This window comes from Serinus canaria, chromosome 2 (genome assembly GCF_022539315.1).
Source record: "Serinus canaria isolate serCan28SL12 chromosome 2, serCan2020, whole genome shotgun sequence".
NCBI lineage: Eukaryota > Metazoa > Chordata > Aves > Passeriformes > Fringillidae > Serinus > Serinus canaria.
In genome coordinates this window covers 10,253,042-10,275,700 of record NC_066315.1, presented here as the reverse complement: position 1 = coordinate 10,275,700, position 22,659 = coordinate 10,253,042, and the positions used below count along the sequence as shown (strand labels likewise).

The 22,659-nt window shown below is 39.1% G+C and overlaps 1 protein-coding gene across 6 annotated transcripts in view; it reads right to left on the bottom strand.

The window, feature by feature from the left end:
• ZMYND11 (zinc finger MYND-type containing 11) overlaps nucleotides 1–22,659 on the bottom strand; it is a 105,305-nt gene that overhangs the window by 20,230 nt on the left and 62,416 nt on the right. For 4 of the 6 annotated variants that reach the window (XM_050970377.1, XM_009085810.4, XM_018909195.3 and 1 more), the window contains 2 exons: nucleotides 10,648–10,692; nucleotides 7,731–7,892 (listed from right to left, as the gene is read on the bottom strand). The exons of 1 other annotated variant lie outside the window; for it this stretch is intronic. In XM_050970377.1, coding sequence (XP_050826334.1) covers nucleotides 7,731–7,892; nucleotides 10,648–10,692 — 207 coding nt within the window. The remainder of the gene's footprint in view (nucleotides 1–7,730; nucleotides 7,893–10,647; nucleotides 10,693–22,659) is intronic. One more of the 6 variants, XM_009085811.4, reaches the window with a different exon arrangement.

The window sequence follows — 22,659 nt, the reverse complement described above, 5'->3', positions numbered from 1 at the left end:
TGTTCTAATATGTAAATAAAAGAGGCTTAAAAATTATCTGTCACTAGAAGTGTGCTATTTTTCACTGAATTACTTATATATGACTCTGGATATAGGGCTCACAGACACTGAGTACAGAGCGCCTCCTTTTACAAATTTACTTGGCAAGAATAAAATTACACATTAGGACAAAAAAAGCTGATAGGATTTGATTGTGTCTCCCCTGTTTATATTCCTCCTGCAAGACACTGAGGACACTGAAAACCAGAGGCTGTTCCCCTGTGCTACAGCAAACTTGCAAGTTATACATCTCAGGATTGTACTTACTACCTTTCTTGAAACAAAACTGTACACAGCACTACCTGCAAAGCTGCTCATTTGATTGCTTAACAGCAATTAGAATCATTACAAACTGTGCTGAAATACCAGCTCAGTCACCAACCTACTCAGACACTGCATGGTGCATAACAACACTACAGCTTCCTCCTGACTGGGAAAAACTCTCTTGTGGGAAGGGCCAGCCCCAGGTATTTCTAAACCTACAGTTCCTTTAAGCATTATTTTCATCATATTAATGGTTGCCTGGCCTTCCTTCCAAACTGTGGACTGACAGAGAATTTATTCTGCACTATATATCTGAATCACATTCTGTATTTCCATGTTTCACTCTGACTACCAGGAGAAACGTGCATTCTGCTGGAATTCAAATCACCTACTCAGTTTCTCATAAACCAACATTGCCACTGCAAATGAAAACCCAAATGTGCATTAAATTATCTGCATTATGAAACACTGCTGTCATTTTGTCATTTCAGGCACTGGAGTGCTGTGTGCTTGCTAATGACACAGCATTTTAAAAGACTGAAACTTATAAAGGACACAATAAAACTCACATGCATTGACTAGTCCTACACCTCTTTTTCTGACATGGCTCTGGAATTTATCATCCTTTGAAGGTATCTCAGAATTCATGTGAACCATTTTTCATGCCCTGCTGGGCAAGACAGTTTGAAAGAGACTGTTGAGATAGATGGTTTACAGTCTTATCCTTGAGATCATAAGAAAAGATAGATAGCTGGCTTTGTATAGTTATTGATGTCAGCAATTAATATCATCTTAAGCACCAATGAAAATGATATAATTAACTTGCCAATTCTGGCAAACTTTAATTTTTCCACTTTTCCTTCAATTCCCTACACTGATTTATTTTAAGAAAAACTTGATCTCCATGTTCCTCTACTAAATTTTGAAAGGTAATAAATTTAGGGAATTGGAGCCTATGAGCCAGCAAAATGTCTTTTTATGGCAAGGCTGCTCACCCTTTGTAGAAAGCCAGTTACATTTCGAGCACTTCATTCACTTTTCAACAATAATTAGCCATTTAGGAGGTAGCATTCACACATTCTTTGGAAGTTATAATGGAAAATGTGTAAGTTTTTAATAAAAAATCCCCTCCTTTGTATTTTGAAGACTTGTAGTGTTCTCAGAGTCATCAACTTAGAGCCATTTAAAGCAGGAAAATAGATAATACTAGATGGGGACTATGATTTGCATAAAATCTATTTATATTGCTCTGACACAAGATAACATACCCACTTTCAGGTCCCCTTTGTAGGCAGAGTGTTATAGAAGAAAATATAAATGAAAATTAGGTCTTCTAATTTCCTACCTTCAGGAAATAAAAACAGAGATAGTGGCAAGATCCACTCTCTTTTTCCCTGTCAGATCTACTAACACACTCTACTGGAAACCCTGTTCAAGTTCAAGTTTGTTTCAAGGAGACTGCTGAGATTCAATCCAGCCCCCAAAATCAGGATCCTTATCCTTTTACATAGCCTGTTTGTGGGATAAATTATCTTAATACAGGACTGTACCAGGTCTGGCTGGGATGAAATCAATTGTCTCCACAGCAGCTGGTGTGGTGTTGTGGTTTAGATTTGTGACCAAAACAGTGACGGTGACACATGGGTGTTCCAGCTCCTGCTGAGCAGTGCTTGCACAGGGGAAAGGCCCTGGCAGCGTCTCCCTCTGCCCCACAGTGAACAGACTGGGGAGTGCCCAAGAGGTTGGGAGAAGACCCAGCAAGGCAGATGACCTGAACTAAGCAAAGAGCTGTTCCAGGCCATGGAACCTCATGCTCTCCAGTAGAAAGGAAGAGGAGGGGGCTTAGGGGGAATTGAGCCATCCTTAACTCAGGAACTGTCTGGGCACTGATCCGTCCATGAGGGTGGGGAGTGACTGCCCTTGCACCAGCTTTGTTTGGTTTTCTTTCTCAGCTGGGAGTTGAGGGGACATGGGAGGGCAGCTCTGTGGTGCTTGGCTGCCTGCTGGGGATAACCTGCAGCATGGACAAGTCCTGAGGGACACATCCCTAGAGAGAGCTGCAAACCCCCTGCTTTGAATCAAGGTAAACTGAAAGCCTTGGTCAGGCCTGTGTGTTTAGACAGGGGATGAAGGAGTGAAGTAATAACCTCCCCAACAGCAATCCTCATGTAGAAGATTAATGAGATTTGGTAGGTGAAAGGCCAAGCCTGCAGCCTAGCTCTTTTCTTGTGGGTGCAGGAAATACCTTCTATGAGCCTTATTCTCTGCAGCACATCTGTTCCTTAGAAGCTGGAACCTGAAGGTTACATTGCTCTTTATATTCAATATTCCAGATTAATTATACTGCCTAGCTCTTCAAGAGGGTAGCAATATATTGCTACTGTGCAGGTGTGACTTTTTTAGCAATTCTGACATGCTCACAGTGCAGGGCTTCACTGCAAGGCTTTACAAACCACATGAGGCTAGAGAAGCCAGGGGCACTTCCCAGAAACACTCCATCCTGCAGTAGCACCAGGGATGATGGAAGTGACAAACCTCTGCACTCTGAGTTGGCTCTCAACTCCCAGGGTGGCAGTGGCCACTGTGCTGCAGTTGCTGCAGTCTTTTGTTTGAAGAGAAAAAAACAGGAAAGCTCTAAGAAATGCAAGGTGTCAGTGGCAGCATTCTGTCTACCTACAGGCATTTAAATTACATCTGCACTGTTTAAAGAGGTTTCCATTTCCCTGTAATCTCCCATTAATGAATACTTTTCCTTTCCTCTCTCACCTGTCCTGTGTATACACACATCCAAGAGCTGCATTTCAGTTCAGTGATGGGTTATGTGCAGGCTGCTCAATGACAGACACATGTTTCTAAGGCATCAGTTGCATTTTCAGAAGCAATTTCAGGGTTCCAGGGGTCTATTTGCAGAGGGGAACTATGAGCATGAGTCTAACATACACTCAGCACTGCTCTTTAGAATCTTCTTGCCTTACACCCTGGCCCTTGGACATTTTTAGGGCTTAAATTGCCCGAAGAATTTGGTGCTACATATGGAAAGCTTTACTGCTCTGCTGCCCTCTCAAACTTTCAACCCTCAGGTCCTCAGGTTTCCTGTATCATTAAGAAAGGTATGCAGGCACATGGAACAGGTCTCAGAGCAACCAATGCACTGTGTGCCCTAAGCAACACACAGAAAAGCTTCTGCAGGAGCACAAGATGCCCTAAGATGTGCCTCTTTCATGATCAGATGCAGTAGAATTAGACTTTTTAAAGCATCAGGTGCTTTTGGAAATGTTACAGCTGAATCCACAAATTGATTTCTACATGTATGGTGCATTAAGCACTTTCTGACTATGAAGCAAATATGAATTAAATATGCTTTTATCTGCACAAAGAAGGTGGCAGGAGGCTCCAAGTGGAGCTTACCCAGTTTTCCCACTGCTGTGGACAGATTCCTTTAATCTTTATTCAGTATGTGCTATACAGTGCCCAGTTCTGTCAGCTCCCTGATTTACTCCAGGGTGCATGGCAGGGACTAGTGAGGCCAGGTGTGAGCTCTGTGTGAGCTCTGTGCTGCTAAAACTGGTCCTACACTAGGACTGCCCTTTACCCACCAACCCATGGCTATTCTTTGTGGATCACACCACAAATACTGTTTCAGGAATGTGCCTCCCCATCCAGGTCTCAAACTCCTACCATAACACCATGGAATAAGCCAGTAAAGCCAGATTCTTTCCTCCCTGCTTGTATTTGACATGCACCACCTTGACTGACAGCTGGTACCTAAACCCCCCTGATCTAAGCACTTGAGAAACTTCACTTAAGTAACCTCCATCTTCCTGTGCTTCTAACTCTCCACTGCTTGTCATTCTCACCTGTCAAATGTTGTCTGAAGTTGATTGTGAACTGCATAATGGTTTGTTTTTATGTACCCTAGGAAATGCTCAGTACAGTACCAGCACTCAGAAAATGCCTATCTATAGAATGCTTCCCAGCACAGTATTTAATATCTTAAGCTCTACAGATTACTTTGGTCTCCTGTGTATAAACCCCAGGAATACTGGAATACCCACTATGATAGGTAAATTGGCTATAAGTCCTTGCAAAGAACATGCATGGAACACCAATCTCTCATGAGACGATTGTAAAAATATTTAGTAGTCAAGCAAAACCACATGACTAATTCTTTCCTTCTGTTTCATGAATCAAAATCTATTTCTCTGGGACAAATGATATATAAAAATGCTTAATTTTGCCTTCCTATATTTTTTTTTAATTTGGATTTTTAGACAAGAAATAATAATAGTCAGTTACACCAACATGATCAAAATTCTCCTACTCATAATTTTGTATATATCTATTCCCCCTCAAAAAAATTAGAATTTTGGCAGTACTTTTTGTAGCCTTTAGGTAACAAATTAACAGCTGAAGAAAATTAATTCCCTTGTTTTATATAATTGAAGAGAAGCAATAAATGTAGAAGTTTCCTATATCTTTCAGAGACAGAGGTGGCTAACCCTGTCTGGAATGAACTATTTCAGCAGTGAAAAATGTAATCTTTAAGCTCATTCAATATTAAGTTTTTCTCTTGTGACTTGTCTACCAGGACTTTTGCTGACAATGCCAATTTATTTCACTTAAGACAATGATTAGTCAACAGTCAGGGAAAAATTTCAATCAGTGCAATATGGTTTGAGTTGAACTTTGTTTGACTCTTGACTCCTGCTGAGAGTTATACAGGGTACAGAAATACTCAGAGTGGAACCATCAATTTAAAAAAAGAAATAAATGAGGAACTGGACATTGTTGTTTATGGATGCAATGGAGAAAAACCACGAGCAGGCAAACAGAGTTCAGAACAAGTTTTGAAATGATAAGGGAGAAAAATATTTTTTTAAGCTATGAACAAATCTTTAGCAATGGCCTTTATAAAATATTTCTGAGTAGCCAAGTGTGCAAGATAAAACTGCACTGGTTGATCAAACTAATACAACCAGCAATTGTGAAATGAAAGATCCAAAGGCTTGCTGACCTTGGCAGCATTACAGAAGCAATCTTTACATAAGAATGAAGTGTTCTTAGACTATTTCTCCCAATATATTATGTTTTAAACATACTTTTACTTCACCTTTGTAAAGAGATTTGAGATCTCCAAGTGAAAAGTGCCATGTCCAGTTATGGAATTAAATATGAAAATATATGTATCTCTTTGTCCCAGCTATCACTTTTCTTGAAGATACTTATTTACTGCTGATAACACAGTGTAAATCCCCCACTGCCCTTATGCAAGATGGTTAAGCTCTGTTATGCCCTCTGGACATCAGCCAGGGCTCTCTCCACATTATTAGTTTTTTTGAATATAGGCCACTTTCTTGCTTTTAAAATGAAATTAGAGCAGTTATTTCCTAGGAGGGTGGGGAGAAAGTAGCAGAATACTGAAGGATGACTACTGACACAAGGATGCTGACTGCCACACTTACAGGACTGTGCCATCCTCCTTAGCCCAAGTTTGCAGGATTAGGGCTTGAAGAGATTTGAATTAACAAAGAAAAATAGGAGCTGCTGGCACAGGGGGAGAAAGGATGCCATGGCATTCACAGTGGCAATATCCACAAAAATCGGGTGATCATCACCTGAGGCACTAAACAAGCCAAAGGCCTCTGGGGCAGGAAGCATTTAAGAGCCCCCAAAACCTCTCCTTAATATTTGTATAATAAAAAAAGGAACCAATATGCAGAAAGATAGGCAGAAAGCTCATGGCTCTAGTTTCACAGGATATATATTTTTTTTAAGGTAAACATTTATTTAATATCATTGCCATAAAGGACTTCAAGGCTCCATGATGAAAGTCAAACTGGTCTCAAAGCTGATGTATCAGAGCATATTTCCAGCAATGATTCAGCATTTCCACTCTGAGGACATCCATGGGACAGGAGAGATGTTATGAAACCACACAAGGTGGCATAAACCATCCACATTCTCTACCTTCACCAGGCATCATCTAAAATTCCTGGCAAACTACAGTGAAGACTGCAGGCAGTTTATCTAATTTTGGCTATTTATAGGAATAATCAATACTTCTATTAAGACCCAACAATTATTAAAGAGATTTATTTAAAAATCTGAAAGTAAATCATCTATATATGGTCACAGTTTTTGTTTTTAACAGAGGGAATATTGAGTAGCTAAATTAAATGCTAGCAATTCAATATGGGGAGATACAGTAGATGTCTTTATTCTTAACAGTTTTTTCCCTGCGACTCCTTCCTTTTCATTGTTTTCAGCTTCCTTGAGGTAGCCCTGATTTTCTTACTATCTCCCTAAACCCTGAGAGCTCCCTGAGAGCAATCTGCTCTCCTGAGAGCAATCTGAGGCAACAACAACAGGTTCTGTGGAACTCACTCTAAGGTAACAACATTCAAAAAGTGCTGGTTTGAAACAAAACACTCCATGTGTTTTCAACAACTGCTTCCCCATCCCACAAAGTGCCTGAAACCTTACATTCCTTGCAGCACAGATCATCCTAAGGTCACTCTGCTGCTCTACAGCTAATCCAAGCTTTTAGCAAAGGAAGTGCCTCTCTCTCCAGCAATCCCAGGCAGAGGGAAGTGACAGTTTTATGCCTTTCTGTAGCAACAATTTTATCTGAAACATTCATGTGCATTATTCCTTCCACAGGAAGGGAGCCTAGCTCTCTAGGAAGCCTAGTGAAGTGCTCCATTTGGGGAGGTGACAGATGACAACTGCAATGGGTATTTGGCTGATTCAAGGCTAGGTACCAGTAAGCACCATCCTGACCAGAATGTTTCATCTTCTAATGACATGTAGACAACATATCTACCTGTTCTTGGAAAGTATAGAAAAAATGTTTTTTGCTGTCTTCCTGCCACCCTTATAAGAATAGCATTTTTAAAGAAAAAGCAACATAGATATGGATGCCATGAGTAAAATCCAGATTGCCCTTTTTGCACCAACAGAATCCACATCAGTAAATGAAAAGCAGGATTTAACTCCATCTTTTTGACACTAGCCTCATCAGTAACATGATTGTGGCTTTCTAACATAAAACACCATTGCAATAAAATATTAAGAATGCAAGTCATCAAAATACAAAAATAATTCATTAAAACAACATTAAGTAAAAACAGTAGCATCTTATATAGCAATTTGTTTACGCTTGTTGAAGGCTCCCACACTTTACTGCACTCAGGTGCACACTCTGGCACAGGGTACTGTGCAAGTAAAACTTGCTGGAGTCTTCAGAAATGGCCATCTGCTACATGCACCACATTTTGGTACCTCTGTACAGATGCTCTAGGTATGTACCATCATTTCAATATTCAGTTCTTTACCCAATAACCTGGCCAGACCCTCTGGACACTTTCATAAATCTATAAATGAATATCAATCCTCTAATCAGCACATGAAATCTCATAGGTACTCACCCTGCAAACTGGGCACTGCCAGTGACTACTGCTGTCTCTAAGCCTGAACTCATCAGACAAACACTTGGAATGATACACACGAAAACACAGGTCACATATCAACACCTCTCCAGGCAAATGGCATTCAAAACAATACCAGTCATGATTTTCTGTTTCCCAGTCCTACAAAAAATACAAAATATTTTGGTATGACATTCTGTCAAAATCTGCAGGAACTAAGAACAAAATTGATATGTCTTGAAATCCAGCAGCAATTAGACATTATAAACATTTTTTAAGAAGTGTATAATGTTTAAAAAACAGGGGAAAACCTACGTGCTTAAAGATCTTCATCAATTTAATACACACTAACTCCAATAGAATATGAATGCCAAGTTTTAAATTTTTCAATTGTCTGATTAGTTACGATTTCAAATATGAGCTCTGTCCACAATGAAAAGTGGGTTTGTTTTCTACCTTTGTGTAAAACATTTGTTGACCTCACTGTATTAGATTGCAAACAAAAGTTTGTGCACCTCAACAGACCATACCTATTTTCTTGGACTATTTCCCTTAGTTTGATTGTTACATTATATTTTCAGCTGTAATTTTCTGAAGGGCGGTCCCTTCCAGTCTTTAATCTCTTAAAACTGACAACTTTTCAGCATCAAAGTGTTGAGTTACAAGAAATAAAGGAAATCATGAACCAATTACTGCAAGAAATGTTTCTGCTTAGCAATCCCAATGCAATTCAAAACATATAAAATGTTTCACTTGCCCTGCTCAATAGCACGGGGCTCATTCCTGAAATGTCCTGCAGTAGACAAAGGATATGGTTCTGCTGATGCACAGGTGTCTTTAATATACTCTTCCTTGAAAATTCACCCCCAACGGCCAAATTCTGACCTTTGAAACATGTGCACAAGCTTTGCTGAAATAAATGAGAGCAGCATGCATATAATTTGGAGGCAGAATTTTGCTCTAGGAATCTATAGTTCTAAAACCAAGCAGAATTGCCAGTGGCCGCTGTTAAATGTTTATGTTTGTTATCTGAAATGCCACAGTTTTCTTTACACTTAGAAGACAAAATAGCTGTCATATCTCAGAAAAAACTCCCAATGCCTTTTCATGTCAAATGTCAATTTTCAATGGGTTCAGATCTCTGAAAAAACTACTCCTATTCTTCAATAAATTATCTTGACAAAAATCTGATCAGGCTATTTTTAATGTCGTGTTGTAAAGGTGGAGTTAGCAATTCCCACTGACTGCCAGAGCTGGCATTTGCCTGATTTTCACTATGCTGTGCCTGGGCAGTGCAGTCCTTGTGTGCAAGGTCTCCTCCAGCGGAGCAGCGCGAGAAGGGCCAGCTCAGGTGGCACTTCCAGTCCCTTGTGCTGAAGAGTGGCTGTGCTGTGCACAGAACCATCTGACCAGAGCCCCATCCACACAAGAGGTTTTGGGACAGCCCCAGCCCAGACTGCCTGCACTAAAGCTGATGTACCATGAATGTTGGATTGCAGGGCTAGCGAGTTTAGAGGGGGAAAAAAACACCCTATGAAATCTTAACCAGGGATTTTTGAACTCAGAACTTTGCCCTCCTTTGTTGTGCAGATTAACAGTGTAACTTGACCTTTTGTCCTTTCTCCTCATTTCAGTTCATTGGCAAATTCTGTATATCTCAAAATGGCATAACACCACCAAATTTGGCTAAAAGAACACAAATCTTTCCCCTTCCAAATTCCGGGGGCTGTGTACTTTGGGAACCCTTTCTTTAGGATATTTTGTGAACAACTAAAGATACTGCATTGTTGGTGTACTTGATTTGCCTGTAGACTGAGAAAAATCAGGATAAAGTAGTGGTTTGTATTTCATTTATATTAATTGTATGTAGAAAATGAAAAAAAATCAGGTGGCAGTAAAAGGCCAATTAAGCAAGAAAAATAATCAGTTTTGGTTGAATGTATATTTAGATAAAAATTAAACTGATAAGACCCCAAGAGGTCCTGCAATTTCACCACAGAATCAGGATTCCAGGATTCTTAATTTCTGTTTGTATTAGTTATGTATTTGTATCTCCCAGATATTCCATTGTTAAGAAATATGCTGGCAAAGAGATGTGGAATTTCATAAACATACGGAAATATATTTGCTGGCAAGAAAAACCATACACTCCAGCCAGAAACCATGACGTTAAATAAAACAGCAGCAGAGGCTTCCTTCAGTATTCACACTGCAAAGTTTTGAAAACCTCATTATTTCTAAAGACAAGGATTTTCACAGAAAAAAAGTTTTAGTTTAATGCAGTATATTTAGCACATAAGTATACATAAAACATTAATTTGTGCAATATATTTGAAAAGCTAGTTTAAAAAAGATTTTAAAGGTACAGAACCCTTGTGGACAACTGCCCTATTGACTTCAATAGCGAGGTCAGAGGCATTAGTTTTCCTCCAACAGCAATGAAATGTTGGTTATTGCTCCTCTCGGTTTACCTAAGTGTGAATGGGAGGGGAATGTGCTCCCAGCACTTTATCTATTTATTCACTCATTTATTTTCATGCAGGAGATGGGATTAGTTTAGCTGTGCCCAGCTCCGGCTGCCGGCGCTCGGGGTCGGGCAGGTCCGGCCGCTCCGGCAGCCGCGGGCGCGGCGGGGCTGCAGTTCCCGCTCGCACCGCCAGGTGTCGCCGGGCGCTCCCGAAAGCGGCGGCCCAAGGGCGGCCGCGGTGACAGCGCCGGGAGCGGCGACATCCGAGCGGCCACGGCCAGCCCCGGAGCCCGCCCGACACACGGGGTGTGCACGCTCAACCCGGGACCGGGAGTGATATGGATGATGGTGGTGGCTAAGAGACTAAACTAAGCTATCCTAATGGAAGACAGAAACGTAATAGAAAATATATGACAGAATTCAAAACCACATAGTGCAAAAATTGTTCACCTTGTTTTTTGCTGCTGTCTGGGAAAAAGGCTGCATACCGTAGGCCTTTCAAAATAAAAACAAAACAAACTTTGTATCTATACTGTAAGCCATCTGGTTATCAGGATATACACAAGGCTAGAAAGAATTCATGCACAGTGACCAGGAAATCAATCTGTTAGTTCTAACTTCTGGTTGCATACATTTCCTCCTGCATTCCTGGAATGCTACCTGACACTTTCACCACATTTTAGTTCTTTAAAATATCCCACGTACTTATATGATTAAAAGAACCCAACACCCATCATTCTTAGCCATATACACACCCACCACCAGGCCAATTTAAAAATCATCAAGAATATTAATGATTGTTAATTAATGCACTCTCTTGGATACATAAACCTTCTCTGGGCATCTAAAAGAGATCCTTCTGACATAATTTACTGTATGGGGAGTTGCCCCACCAAAAGCAAAGCAACTCCTTTGCTATATATCATCGAAGGTTAGGCTATCACTTTATCGAGAAAACTCACAGTCCTTGTTTGTGTATGGAAGGTGATACATTTTCCCGGGGCCATGCAGGCTGAGGAAGGATCTCCTCCACAGGGACTGAGTTTCCTGGCGCAGGGAGGGAAGGGCTCCGGGGTCGCAGTGCTGCAGACAAAGGGAATCCTCTGCCCAAGTTCAGCGGCACCAGCCCGGCCCCGAGAGGGAGCGCATTTGGCAGCAAAGCTGCAGAACTCAGATCCAGCAGAGACCTTCCCCTTGGTCCTGCCCAGCTGCTCGCTGCATTCATGGATCTATGATCAGCAGGACAGCAAATGAGTCTGGGGGACTGTGAGCAATAGCCAAAGAGCTGCACTCTGTTAAGCAGAGCGGGATCTTGCAATTGTATGGGTCACACGTGGTCACTTGTTCTTTATATCCAAATCTGTCAAACATTATATCATAAAGGTCACTTTGCACTGACATAAACAGCTGAGGTTCACTCAGCAACGTGAGTCAAGTGCTGCAACAATTTCAAAAATACATCTTAATTTATGACCAGCACATAAGCTTACTTTTCTTTGGCATTTGTCTTAAGTGGGTTGTCTTAAAGAAAATACATACATTTATTCTGGAAGTACAGAAAAATAACATGGGATAGAAAATGTCAGGCTATCCAGAGCATTTGACAATTTAAATACAGATAAACCCAACAGAAAGGAATGAATCATCATGTCGTAGCCTTTACTGTAAAATAAAATACAAAGTTGTTGTCAAGGAAAGAATAATTTTAGTGCACAAAGAAAATGTCCATTATAATGCAAATGTACATGGAAAAGAAATGCTTACTCATTAGTAATGGAGATTTACTTAGCTGTAATTGAAATAGGGAATCTGTATGTTGGAGAATGTGACATCCTGCCGTACAATTAGCATACCATTAAGTAGGAGATGTGAAGCACATACTGACAGTAAAATTAACAATAACTTAGAGGTCACAATTGTAACTATTAGGTCACTTCCATACCACAGCAAGCCCGTAATTATTGGAAAAAAAATGTTAAAACAAGTAATACATTTTCATTTTCATATAAATTATATGTAGGTATAGCACATGAAAACAGTATAACCTCCTTTCTTAGACTTTGTCTAAAAGGACCACTTTGCCTTTTTATAATGCACATTCCATTAACATAGCTCATTTCTTACCTGTTAATCTGTTTTCTCCAAGTCCCTTAATGGTAGCCCAGATACTCGGTATTAAGTCACTCTACTATCAGGTGGAGAGAGGAAAAGGGAGGGGGGAAAAAAGCAAAACTCTATTCATGAAACTCCCCCTTATGGGGATTTGCTGCTTTCACACAGTTGAACTAGATTTCCCAAACAATCCAAATTATGGATATCCTTTGGACTCAACCAGTAAGCTAAAAAAAAAAAAGGGTCATATAGATGGGAAAGACAGTTATAAGTCAGTTCCCCCTTTGGCACAATCATGTTTATTTACAAATAGTATACATACAGTTCTGTTGTCCTACATTCAATATGAAGCAAATGAAGGAAATCACGTCCCATGGAGTTCATGGTTTCCAGCATTTCCTGTGTGGCACTTGTCCCATAGCACTCTGCACTTTTTTTCCCCCCAGGTGTTCTAAGTGCTTCTCCAGCATTTTTTTACGTGTGTGCTGCTGTGGAGTTCCTCTCTCTTCCCCCTACATTCCTGCACACACAGCTCCTTCCAGATCACTGGATTTTCATTCAGACCCACCTGTGCACAAACTCACAGTCAGCCCTGCATGGTGTCTATGCTTTAACAGTCCCTAGAGCTCCAGCTGCCCAGTGGGTAAGAAACTTAGAGCAGTTTTTCACTAGTTTAAAGGAAGAGTATTAGCAGATTCACAGAAGATTTCACCCACCATGTAACACTTTTGGTCTGTCACAGTGGTAAAATTTAGAATGGCAACAAGGTCCATGCCAGCAGATAGAAGTAATTTAAAAAATATAAATTATTTAAAAATAGTAGTATTTGCATGCTACATTTATTTCAAGTAATTTTCATCACCAGCCCAAAACTTTAGTGTAATCTTTTCATGATTATTTCATAACCCTTTAAAGAATGTCAATAAATCAGTTCCTACTATTTCTCAGTTTCCCATTTCTTTAACATATAATGAGATAGGCCATGCCCAATTTAAAGATATAATTTCTGAAGCAAATGTTCTGGATTCTGATATCTTAGGATTTGGGAACAGCCATAAGGAACACTTCCATCTCTTCTCACCTCTATCAGCTTTAAAATCAGAGTTCTTCACATTTTCCCCTCTTAAACTAAGAAAGAAGCTTTTAAAATCTTGGGTTCTGATATCAAGGTTTCTTTGCTGGCCTTCAATAACTCTTCACTGGAACCCAACAAAATTGACTACCAGTCCATATCAAGTAGAAATATACACTGAAATAAATTCCTCCCAAGAATGATGCTCTTTTTTTTTCTTCCACATCTTCGATTTTGCTTAGGTTTTGCAACATGCATCCATCATCATCTGCTGTTGGGAAGTAATTCCTATCTTCTCTACTTAATCTTTCATATTTCAAACTTTCTGCTGTAAATTAAAAACCTTTATTATATAAGAAAAGGTGGTACTGCATTCTAGCATGGATGGATCTACCATTTCATTACTCTCCTCTGGTACCCAGGTCCTCTCTTTAAGAGGACTCAGAGTATGCTGCAGGAACCTATGCCCCCACTCACATTAAACAAAGCAGCATCTATTTCTGTCTAAACACATTTTCCATTCTTAATAAATCAGTTCCTTTCTGTCTTTTTCAGGCAGCATCTGCTCCATCAAAGCTTTCTCAATTAGACATGAGCTTTACTAAAGGTAATTGCTAAAACCTTGCAGCACATCTTTATGACTCACAACTATCAGGAGCCACAGTGGGGGTGCACTACCTATGAGACTTCTGTCCTCCAGCACAAAACCATGAAGAAATACTTCTTACATCTACATTTGCTGCAAACAGCTACTGCCCACTTCTTTATCTGTTTTGTATTTCTCTCCGTGTGTAATACTGGAATCCCTGCCCCCACAAAAGGCAACCTGAAACAGGCTTGGACAGGAGCACCAGGGTTGTTAACAGCCCTGAGGAGCTGCAGAAAAGCAACAGCAGCATTTAGCTCAGCTCTGAAATGCCTCCCTTTGCTCATCTATCCACTGCTTTTGCAATTCTGTTCAATTTCCAAGTAACTGCTCTCCAGTAAGAAGAGTTTTACAAAGTGTGGCTGATTATCTGTAGAGCTGCACAGATGGAAGCCTTACCCCTTTTTTTTTTTCAGCGAGTTCAAGTGGATGTGGTATGTGCACGCTGGCCTCTATTTTAACAGGCTCTATCTCATTGGGCACAGCAGCCAGTAAGAAATCTCTAGCTTATCAGGGCTCTCTGGCAGATGTACTGGTTTCCAGTCAGACATCAACATGCACCAAATAATACCTGGGTAGAACAAGCATTATGTGTTGTGGAACATCATTCCCAGTGTGTTTTCCACCAGAGGCCTTAGTCTGCTGGGAGGGGAGTGTTCCTACTGCCCTTTGGGTCAGTCTTCTCTTTGTGCCACAGCCCTGGCTCCATCTATCCTTTAGCAAGCATGAATCCTCCTGTAAACATCCTTTCAGTAGCCTACAGGATCTGCTTTTATCTTTTCATCAGAACAATGATGAAAAGGTTAGGCTTCAAACTGAGCAAGGTGTGATTAATTCCTTGATGGCTCAGAGGACTTACTCCATCTTTGCAGCAGGTAAATGGAGAGTTAGCTGTTTAATAAAGTATTTCCCTTTCATCATTACTGTAAAGGGTCTATATTTGATCAGGACGATTGCTTTCCAATGATAAAAGTTTCTTAGATCATCACATGCTTTACATTTAATGCTAGAGCAATGCTTTGGGGGAAATTCAGCACCAAAATAAGCTTATTTTCTCCCCTGCAGTTTCCCCTGCATCCCTGTGTTTACTAGATATATTTCTTCCTGTTTTGCATCTATGTTTTTCCTACTGCTTTTGCTCATCAAAAGTGCTTACCAAATAAACAAGCATCCATCTCTCTTTCAAAGCCAGGAAGGCTTCAGCAGCTAGAATCCCTTTGTGAAAATTGTTTCACTTTATCTTTTCTTTCTTTTTCTAGAAAACTACTACAGCAGGTAGGTACAATGTGTGCTTTAACAGACAGGATAATCTATCCATTCAGATCTGTTGCCTTTATAGATTCTTTCCTTCTCTGACCTGGGTTTTATCTTTAAAATGGATTCCCATAAATTGACCCTAGGAGGTCAATTTAGTAGGGCACTTCATAGGTACTCATTATTCATATTTTATCACAAAAAATACAAAATAATTATGAATTCATATGTCCTCACAACTACTGAGGCATCTTGCTATATTTCAAGTAAATTTATTTGTTTATTTGTTAATTATGGCCAAGGTTTTAGCATCTCAGCAATTAATTGGAATTTCTTGTTTTTCATGATTTTTAAATTCTCTTATTTTAGAAACCCTTTCTGTTCTAAAAAGAACCAACACAAAACCATCAGTCAGGGGAGAGATCAAAATCTCCTTGTCCATAGTTCATGTATTTATGAGCTTGTCACAATCCATTTCCACTTTCTTCACTGGTAACTGCTTCCTCTTCTGATGCACTGATGCAGGAGGACTCAGGTTCTGCAGAGAATTCCACATCCTCTCAGAACTCTTCTGGCTTTCTTTCACTGAATTTATTCTAATTAATTTATTGTCAGCTTGTCCTAGAATTCTTAAGTTTCTGGCAGAAACCACCCAAATCTTCTCTGGATTCCTGCCAGGACAGGCAGGTTTTTATTCACCTTCCCAACCTGCAGCCACGTTCTGAACAATTTGGGGTGATAGATCCCAAAGTACAGAACCAGGCTCTAGCTCCCAATGCTAAAGAATTAAGGTTTTTTCCAAGAAGTGTAGTAATATGTCAGCAGCAAAACTGACTGCTTAAATCCCTGTCACACTTTTCTGCTCAGCCTATGAGCTGAGCTCCTGAAGTAATGAATAAATCTCAATTGCCTTCCCAAGAATATCATGTTAGGGTAGTAGCAGTGTACATTATTTAAGGTGAGACAATACAAGTATTCTCCTCCAGGATATTAGAAATATAAAATAATTTCAAGTGAAAATGTTTTTGTCTTTCTTCATGTTCCAAGCAAGTTCAAGGTTAATAGAAACTTTCAACTTATCTCCTCAGAAACTGGATTCACTCTGCTGGTAATGTCACAATTTTTGACTTTGGTAGAGCCAAGAGGAGGTTTGTAGGCTACTTTCATTAGGGAGATAAATCAGTGATGGAGTGAGGAATTTATCAGGTGCAATGCCTTTTATGTCCACATTATGGTTTTGTTCCCCTAGAAAGAAGGTAAAGCCAGACCAGAAATAAACCCTCTCTTTGCTTGTAGTTCCAAGTCTCCTTTCAAGAACTGTGCACAAAAATTGTCTTCTTCCCTTTTCTTTCTTAAAATACATTTACATTGCTTCTCTGGTCTTATTTTGTAGTTTTTCTTTAGGTTGATGTTTCAGCACACACAGAAACATTTTATCTGAACCAACAGCAGAACCTCCTACACAGGTTCCTTAAATCTCTTGTCCATGTGTCCTGTGCTGTAGGTGTGGCTGATATTGTTTCAGCTGTCAGTTGATAGAAAGGCATGGGGACTGCATTTATTGTGAATTAACCATGAATATTAATAAGACCATCAGTTTCAATGAGGTTTCATTCAGTGATCAGCATGACACAATAATAAAAGATTCAAATCAGTTGCCAGAGATACAGAGAATTTTGAACCCACAAAGTTAATAAAAACAACACTACTGGCTCAGGGTGGGCACAAAAGGGGTAGAAATAACCCAAGATGCATATTTTCAAAACAAACCCAAGACAGACTGATCTATGTCATTATTCTAGTAGCATAATTTAAATCCCATAATGGAATCTTTCTACAGACTAGTTTGACTAGTCTACTTCAAACTCAAAGGTAAATTCTCATTCTTAGAAACACCCTTTCAATCAGAAAAGACCATTTTGTGAAATCTGTGAACAACATTATCAGTATCTCAACTCCAGAACAGAGAGTGAAAGCCTCAAAGAATACAGCATTACATCAACTGAATTTTTAAAAGTCAAGTTGGCAAAGCTGAGAGAGCCAGGTGAAGATGCTGACAAGGTTGTTCCACCAGTTTAAAAGCAGCAGCATCTCTCTGCAGTCAGATGGAGTCTACTAGTGTCACCTTCAGTAATGTGAAGATCCTGCAAACATTGTGGACTACCTTTCCAGAGAACAGTAAATAAGGATGAGCAGAGGAGAGGGAAGAAATACCCCTGAACAGAAAAACAAGACTGGAAAAGGAATGCAGAATTGCTCACCATTCTTAACCCTTCTAGAGGCAGCAAGTACCACTGGAATTGCTGTGAGGCCATTCTCATGCTCTGCATGTTAACAGCCTTAATGCAAAGACACAAGAGGGTCTTGGCTTTAATGCAGAAAGAATTTCTCTTCCATGAGTTGGGAATTCAGAATTCTAATTTGCTTCTCTAAGAAAAATAGTCTATGCTTTGATTTGATGATTTGAATATATTCGCTTTTCTGAACTTTCACAAATCCACTTATTTTTAGTTTATTAATAAGCAGAATCACATCTGCACTTTGTGACAACAATTTGCAAGATAAATCATTGCATTTAGCACATGAAGGATTGATTTCATGGCAGTCTTTTGGAAAATTAAGCTCTGAATGATGGGACCTTAAAGGATGGAAAGACAGACAGAAGAGATTCAAGGAATTTCAGAAGCTCATCATCCTTGAGTGTTTTTGTGTGACCAGGCTGGTATGTGGCCTGACCTCAAAACCCCCTAATACTCTCCCTGATGTGTGGTAAAAAGGGATGGAAGCCAGTTTGAATTTTTTCTCTCATGGGATCAATCATTAACTCTTTGCTTCAGTGAATCCCCAACTGTAAAGAACACTGGCACTTTCACAATAATTAGGAATCTATCTGGAACATTCCAGCCTGGAAAATTCTCAATTTGTTCAATATGCAAAAGTATGAACTAATACAGCTTGGGCTATGTTTAGCTTTGGATCAGTGAATTTACACAGGACTTTACATTAAAGGCAATATGGATGGATAAGGCAAACAGAAAATTTTTTTAAACACTGAAGGAGATTTTTCTTCATTTGGTGTGACATGTTCTTCCTCTTTGTGCTCCTCAGTTGTAAGAGCTTTCATGATGAAGGCACTGGCTGTCACTATTGCTGTTTCATATTATCCTTCTGCCCCTAACTGAAAAGAATGGGATGCACATTAAAACCATTCCTCAGCCAAGTTATTTAGAACTGGTAGTTATTCAGGCTGGTTTTGGATTGAGGTTTGGTTTTGTCTGCTATTATTCAGGGGCTTTTTATTATTTAAAATGTATTTCATGTACAGAAAAGATTCAAACTCTCACAGTGACAGTTCTTAAGCTTTTTACAATTATCTTCATATTTCTGGAGACTCAAGATGACATAGTCAGTTCAAAAAACAGCTTCTGGCTACCAATACTGACCTAGCATGGAAAAATCAATATAATTACAAAAGCAATTAAGCATGGCAAGCAAGGAATCAAGCCTTTGCTCAATCTCAAGTAATTTAGATTAACACAAACATAACAGCCAAAATTTCTCCTTTCTCATAGACTGATCCTTGTAAAATCAAACCTGCAACACATCAAATCACAAAAATAACTGGGTGTGTTCCTAAAGTCACTTGGGTTAACAAAATCACCTTCAAGACTCACAGTGCTAACAATGGGTTACAACAAATGTTACAATGATGGGAATACAGACAGAGTGGAGAGATGGATTATTTATGCAGCCTTTTGACTTGGAAGTGTCTGGAGTTGCTCTGAGCAAGTACCAGTACTTTCTCAATTTAAACTACCAGAAAAATACCCAGTAATGAATTAGCACATTGAGAATACATGTGTGTGTTGGGGAAAAGCAAGTTGCATCTCTGAAAGCAGGAAAAAGCAAGGAAACTTCCCCTCCAAACAGTATGCTCTCCACTCAACTCAAACATCTTTAGAGGGAAGAATTGGAAAGACAATAATTTAGATACAAAGAGGACCAAATACACAGGAGAATGACTGTAAGTGAACCTCAGTCAGACTTAACTAGCCAGAAGAAATGTTGCCTCTTTCTATAGGCAATCAATTACATGATCAGAAAACAGAACTCTGTAAAATAATAATCTCTTGAAAATATAATCATCTTTTATGCATTCTTCAGAGAAGAAATAGCTCACAGTGCCCTAAGTGTGAAGCCTCACTCTTCACATCTCATTAGAGACTTTGGCCACTATGAACCATTTTTAAACCACAGCAGTGTTGTGGGGTTTGCTGCAATCAGATGCAAACAATGAACCCGTGTTATGAACACATCTCCATCTTAGAAGAGCACAATATTGTTTGGCTTCATGAGCACAGGAAAATTGAAATTATACATTCATAAAGCCTCTCTCTGGGTCAGAGCAGCTTTATGACTTTAATCATGAGGGGAAGAATTATCACATTAAATGCTCAAAATAGCTCAGTGCACACTGTCTGTAGAAAAATGTAAGTGAGCAAGACAAACTAACTCTAAAAACTGCATCTACCCCCCCTCCCATAAAGCCATAGGTACTTAAATTCAATATCTTTCCTTGGGGTTAGACACAGTACTATGTTACACAGATAGAAGTGCATAAAATCATGGCAGAACAGAAAATAGTAATGATTAGGTAAGAAGATTCATTCTTATTTTCTTGAAGAACTACCTTTCCTTTCTATCTTGTCAACTGCATTCAAAACAGTTAGCAACACTGATTTACAACTTTTTTTCTAAACCTGCAAGAAGAGCAAGAAGATTTTTTTTTTTTATGCTGATAATAAATAGCATGTCCAAATTCCAGAAGTTCTGTGAGAAATAGAAATAAAGCATTTAGAAAAAAAGAAAAAGAACTAAACTTCCATTACCAGACTTCAGGACTGACATTTCCCTTGCAAGGCAAGAAGCTGAAGAGATTTAGTTCAATTGTAGAATAATGCATCAACAAACAGAAAAATGCAAAATTCCTAACTAAAATCCTGAATAAAAATGGAAAATAAATACTCCTCTCATTTATTTTGTGCAAATGCATTAATCATCTGCAAGATAAGAAAGCTTGTAAGATGAGAACACATTTTGAAAATGTGCAAAACATCTGGGAACATGGCAAATGAGCAAACAAACTGAATACCTGCACAAGCCCTGGAGGTATAATATTTGCAGCAACGTTCTTGTTTAGGTACCAATCCTTAAATGTCAGTTGGAATACAGTACATTTTGTTACTGACTCCACATTTTAAATTTAGTAACTTACATAAAAATATTTCTCCCACATGTATCTGACAGAATAATTTTACACTCTTAAATCTGACCATTCTTCTTTTTTTTTTCCAGTTTTTCTGAACATTAATTTTCATGAGCCATTCCTTTTGGAACAACCTCCTGATGCCCTCAAACTGTTTTGTCTTTGCCACCTCAGCTTGTCTTTTGTACATTACTAAATATGTGAGGTTTTGCTAAATTTTTTTACCATAACTTCAACATACTGTTTAGAACAATGAGAGCAAAGCAGTATAATTTTTCTGAAGGCTAAGAGTAACCCTGTCAGAGATCATGTCCTTATGCATAGATCTATCATTATGTCAACCTATTGGATAGGGCAGATGTTTGAAAACCCCTAAGCAAGCACCACAGATTATCAAATGGATCTTTTTTAAGTAGAGCTGTGTTTTCATAATCTCTATACTTTCAATTATTGTCACTCTTTAGCCATCAGTCTGTAGTCACCATCACAAGCAGTACTTTCAGGTCATGTGGCATCCTCTAGTCAGGCACCTCTTACAGTAACAGACGAAAGTGCTCAGCAGTTTTGTGGCCAAGGAATCTTTTCACATGCTAAAATTTAGATCCAAAACTTCAAAAGTGTAAAAAATCACCAAGCAAATAGTCAAATAAAAAGTGGGGGGAGGGATGATAAGAATGTGTCCCTTTGCTATCTCCTTGGAGCAGCCTGTGTTTGCTGACTTCTGCTGTGGTGCCAGGAAAGAAGCCAAAATCCAAAAGCATTCCTGCACTGGTGTCAGTGGGTGGTTGATTGGTTTTTAAGTCTTCTCTTTCCTGTTTTGAGCTTTCCAAGTTCCAGTAATACCAGTCAAACCAAATTTGACAATTAGGTCAAGGGTCTGTAAGTGCTAAAGTTTGAGCCTGAAATCCCTATTTTAACATTAATACCCTGCTCCAAAGAGTTCCATCTCCTCCAAGTGCACCTCCACCAAGAATTCTGTGTATTTGTCCCCACTGAAATGTAACTCCAGTTCATGGTCCAACAGTCATTAGTACCAGACTTGAGCAGGGCTGAATTACAAAGAACTACAAACTGCCTCTTGATCAAGTGCAGACAAAGCATCTGTAAAACCACCCATGTGTCCAAAGCAGAGAACATACCAAACTTGATGGTTTGCACCAATTGTGGGAGAATGGAAAATACTTGATCTGATGGCGAGTGATGACAATGACACTTTGTTACTCATTAAAACTTTCTGAATAAAAGAACAAAGAGAATGACTTTATACCAAGTCAATGTGTTTTGCTTCATCTGTCTGCAGCATTTTGATTCAGTATTAGGAACAAAAAGTTTGGGTTTGGGTACGATTGAAACATGGCCTGGATCAGAAGCTGATTTTTATTTTTGCAGAAAACTGTTAAGTCAAGTGTGGTGTTCTGAACTACTGAGACAGCCACCACACATATGGTCAGAGCCCAAAGTACCAGTGCTTAGCAGTAATCCTGAAAGTGCAGTCTGCATCTAACTAAAGGGTTATTCATTATGTGACTTGAACGGCATCTTCAGTCAGAGACCTTTTTTGCACAGACATAAAATAATTGTGCAATTCTAATGACTCACTGGGAATTTACAGGATAGAAATTCTTTCAAGTTTTCTTAAACAAATGTTGCTAATAAGCAGCAGGAACATTATTTGAATGATTATATAAGGAATGGCTATTGCAAGGCATTTTGATAATTTTTTCTTTTTTTTTTTCCTTTCTCTTAGCAATAGATGAAACAAACATACAGCATACTTGAGTTAATCACAGACCTCAGGCTTTATGTCTTGTTGAGCCTACACAGTTAATATCTCTTCTAAACAGATAAAACTCATGTAAGAAATACCTAAAAGAGCTAAGCTGGAGTTTTGAAATGTTTCCAGGGAGAACAGTAACATACCCTTTAAAGGTTCCCTTGAGGGCTTCTAATGAAATTAGAATGAAAATCTTAACAATGACATAATGTACATTAAATACAATGCATTGAAATGAAGGTATTTAATACTTTCAATTTGTGAGAGATAATTTTGATGGTAATGTTTTCTGTTATGGATATTGCTTGTTTCCACAAAACCAATACATTGTTTCACTT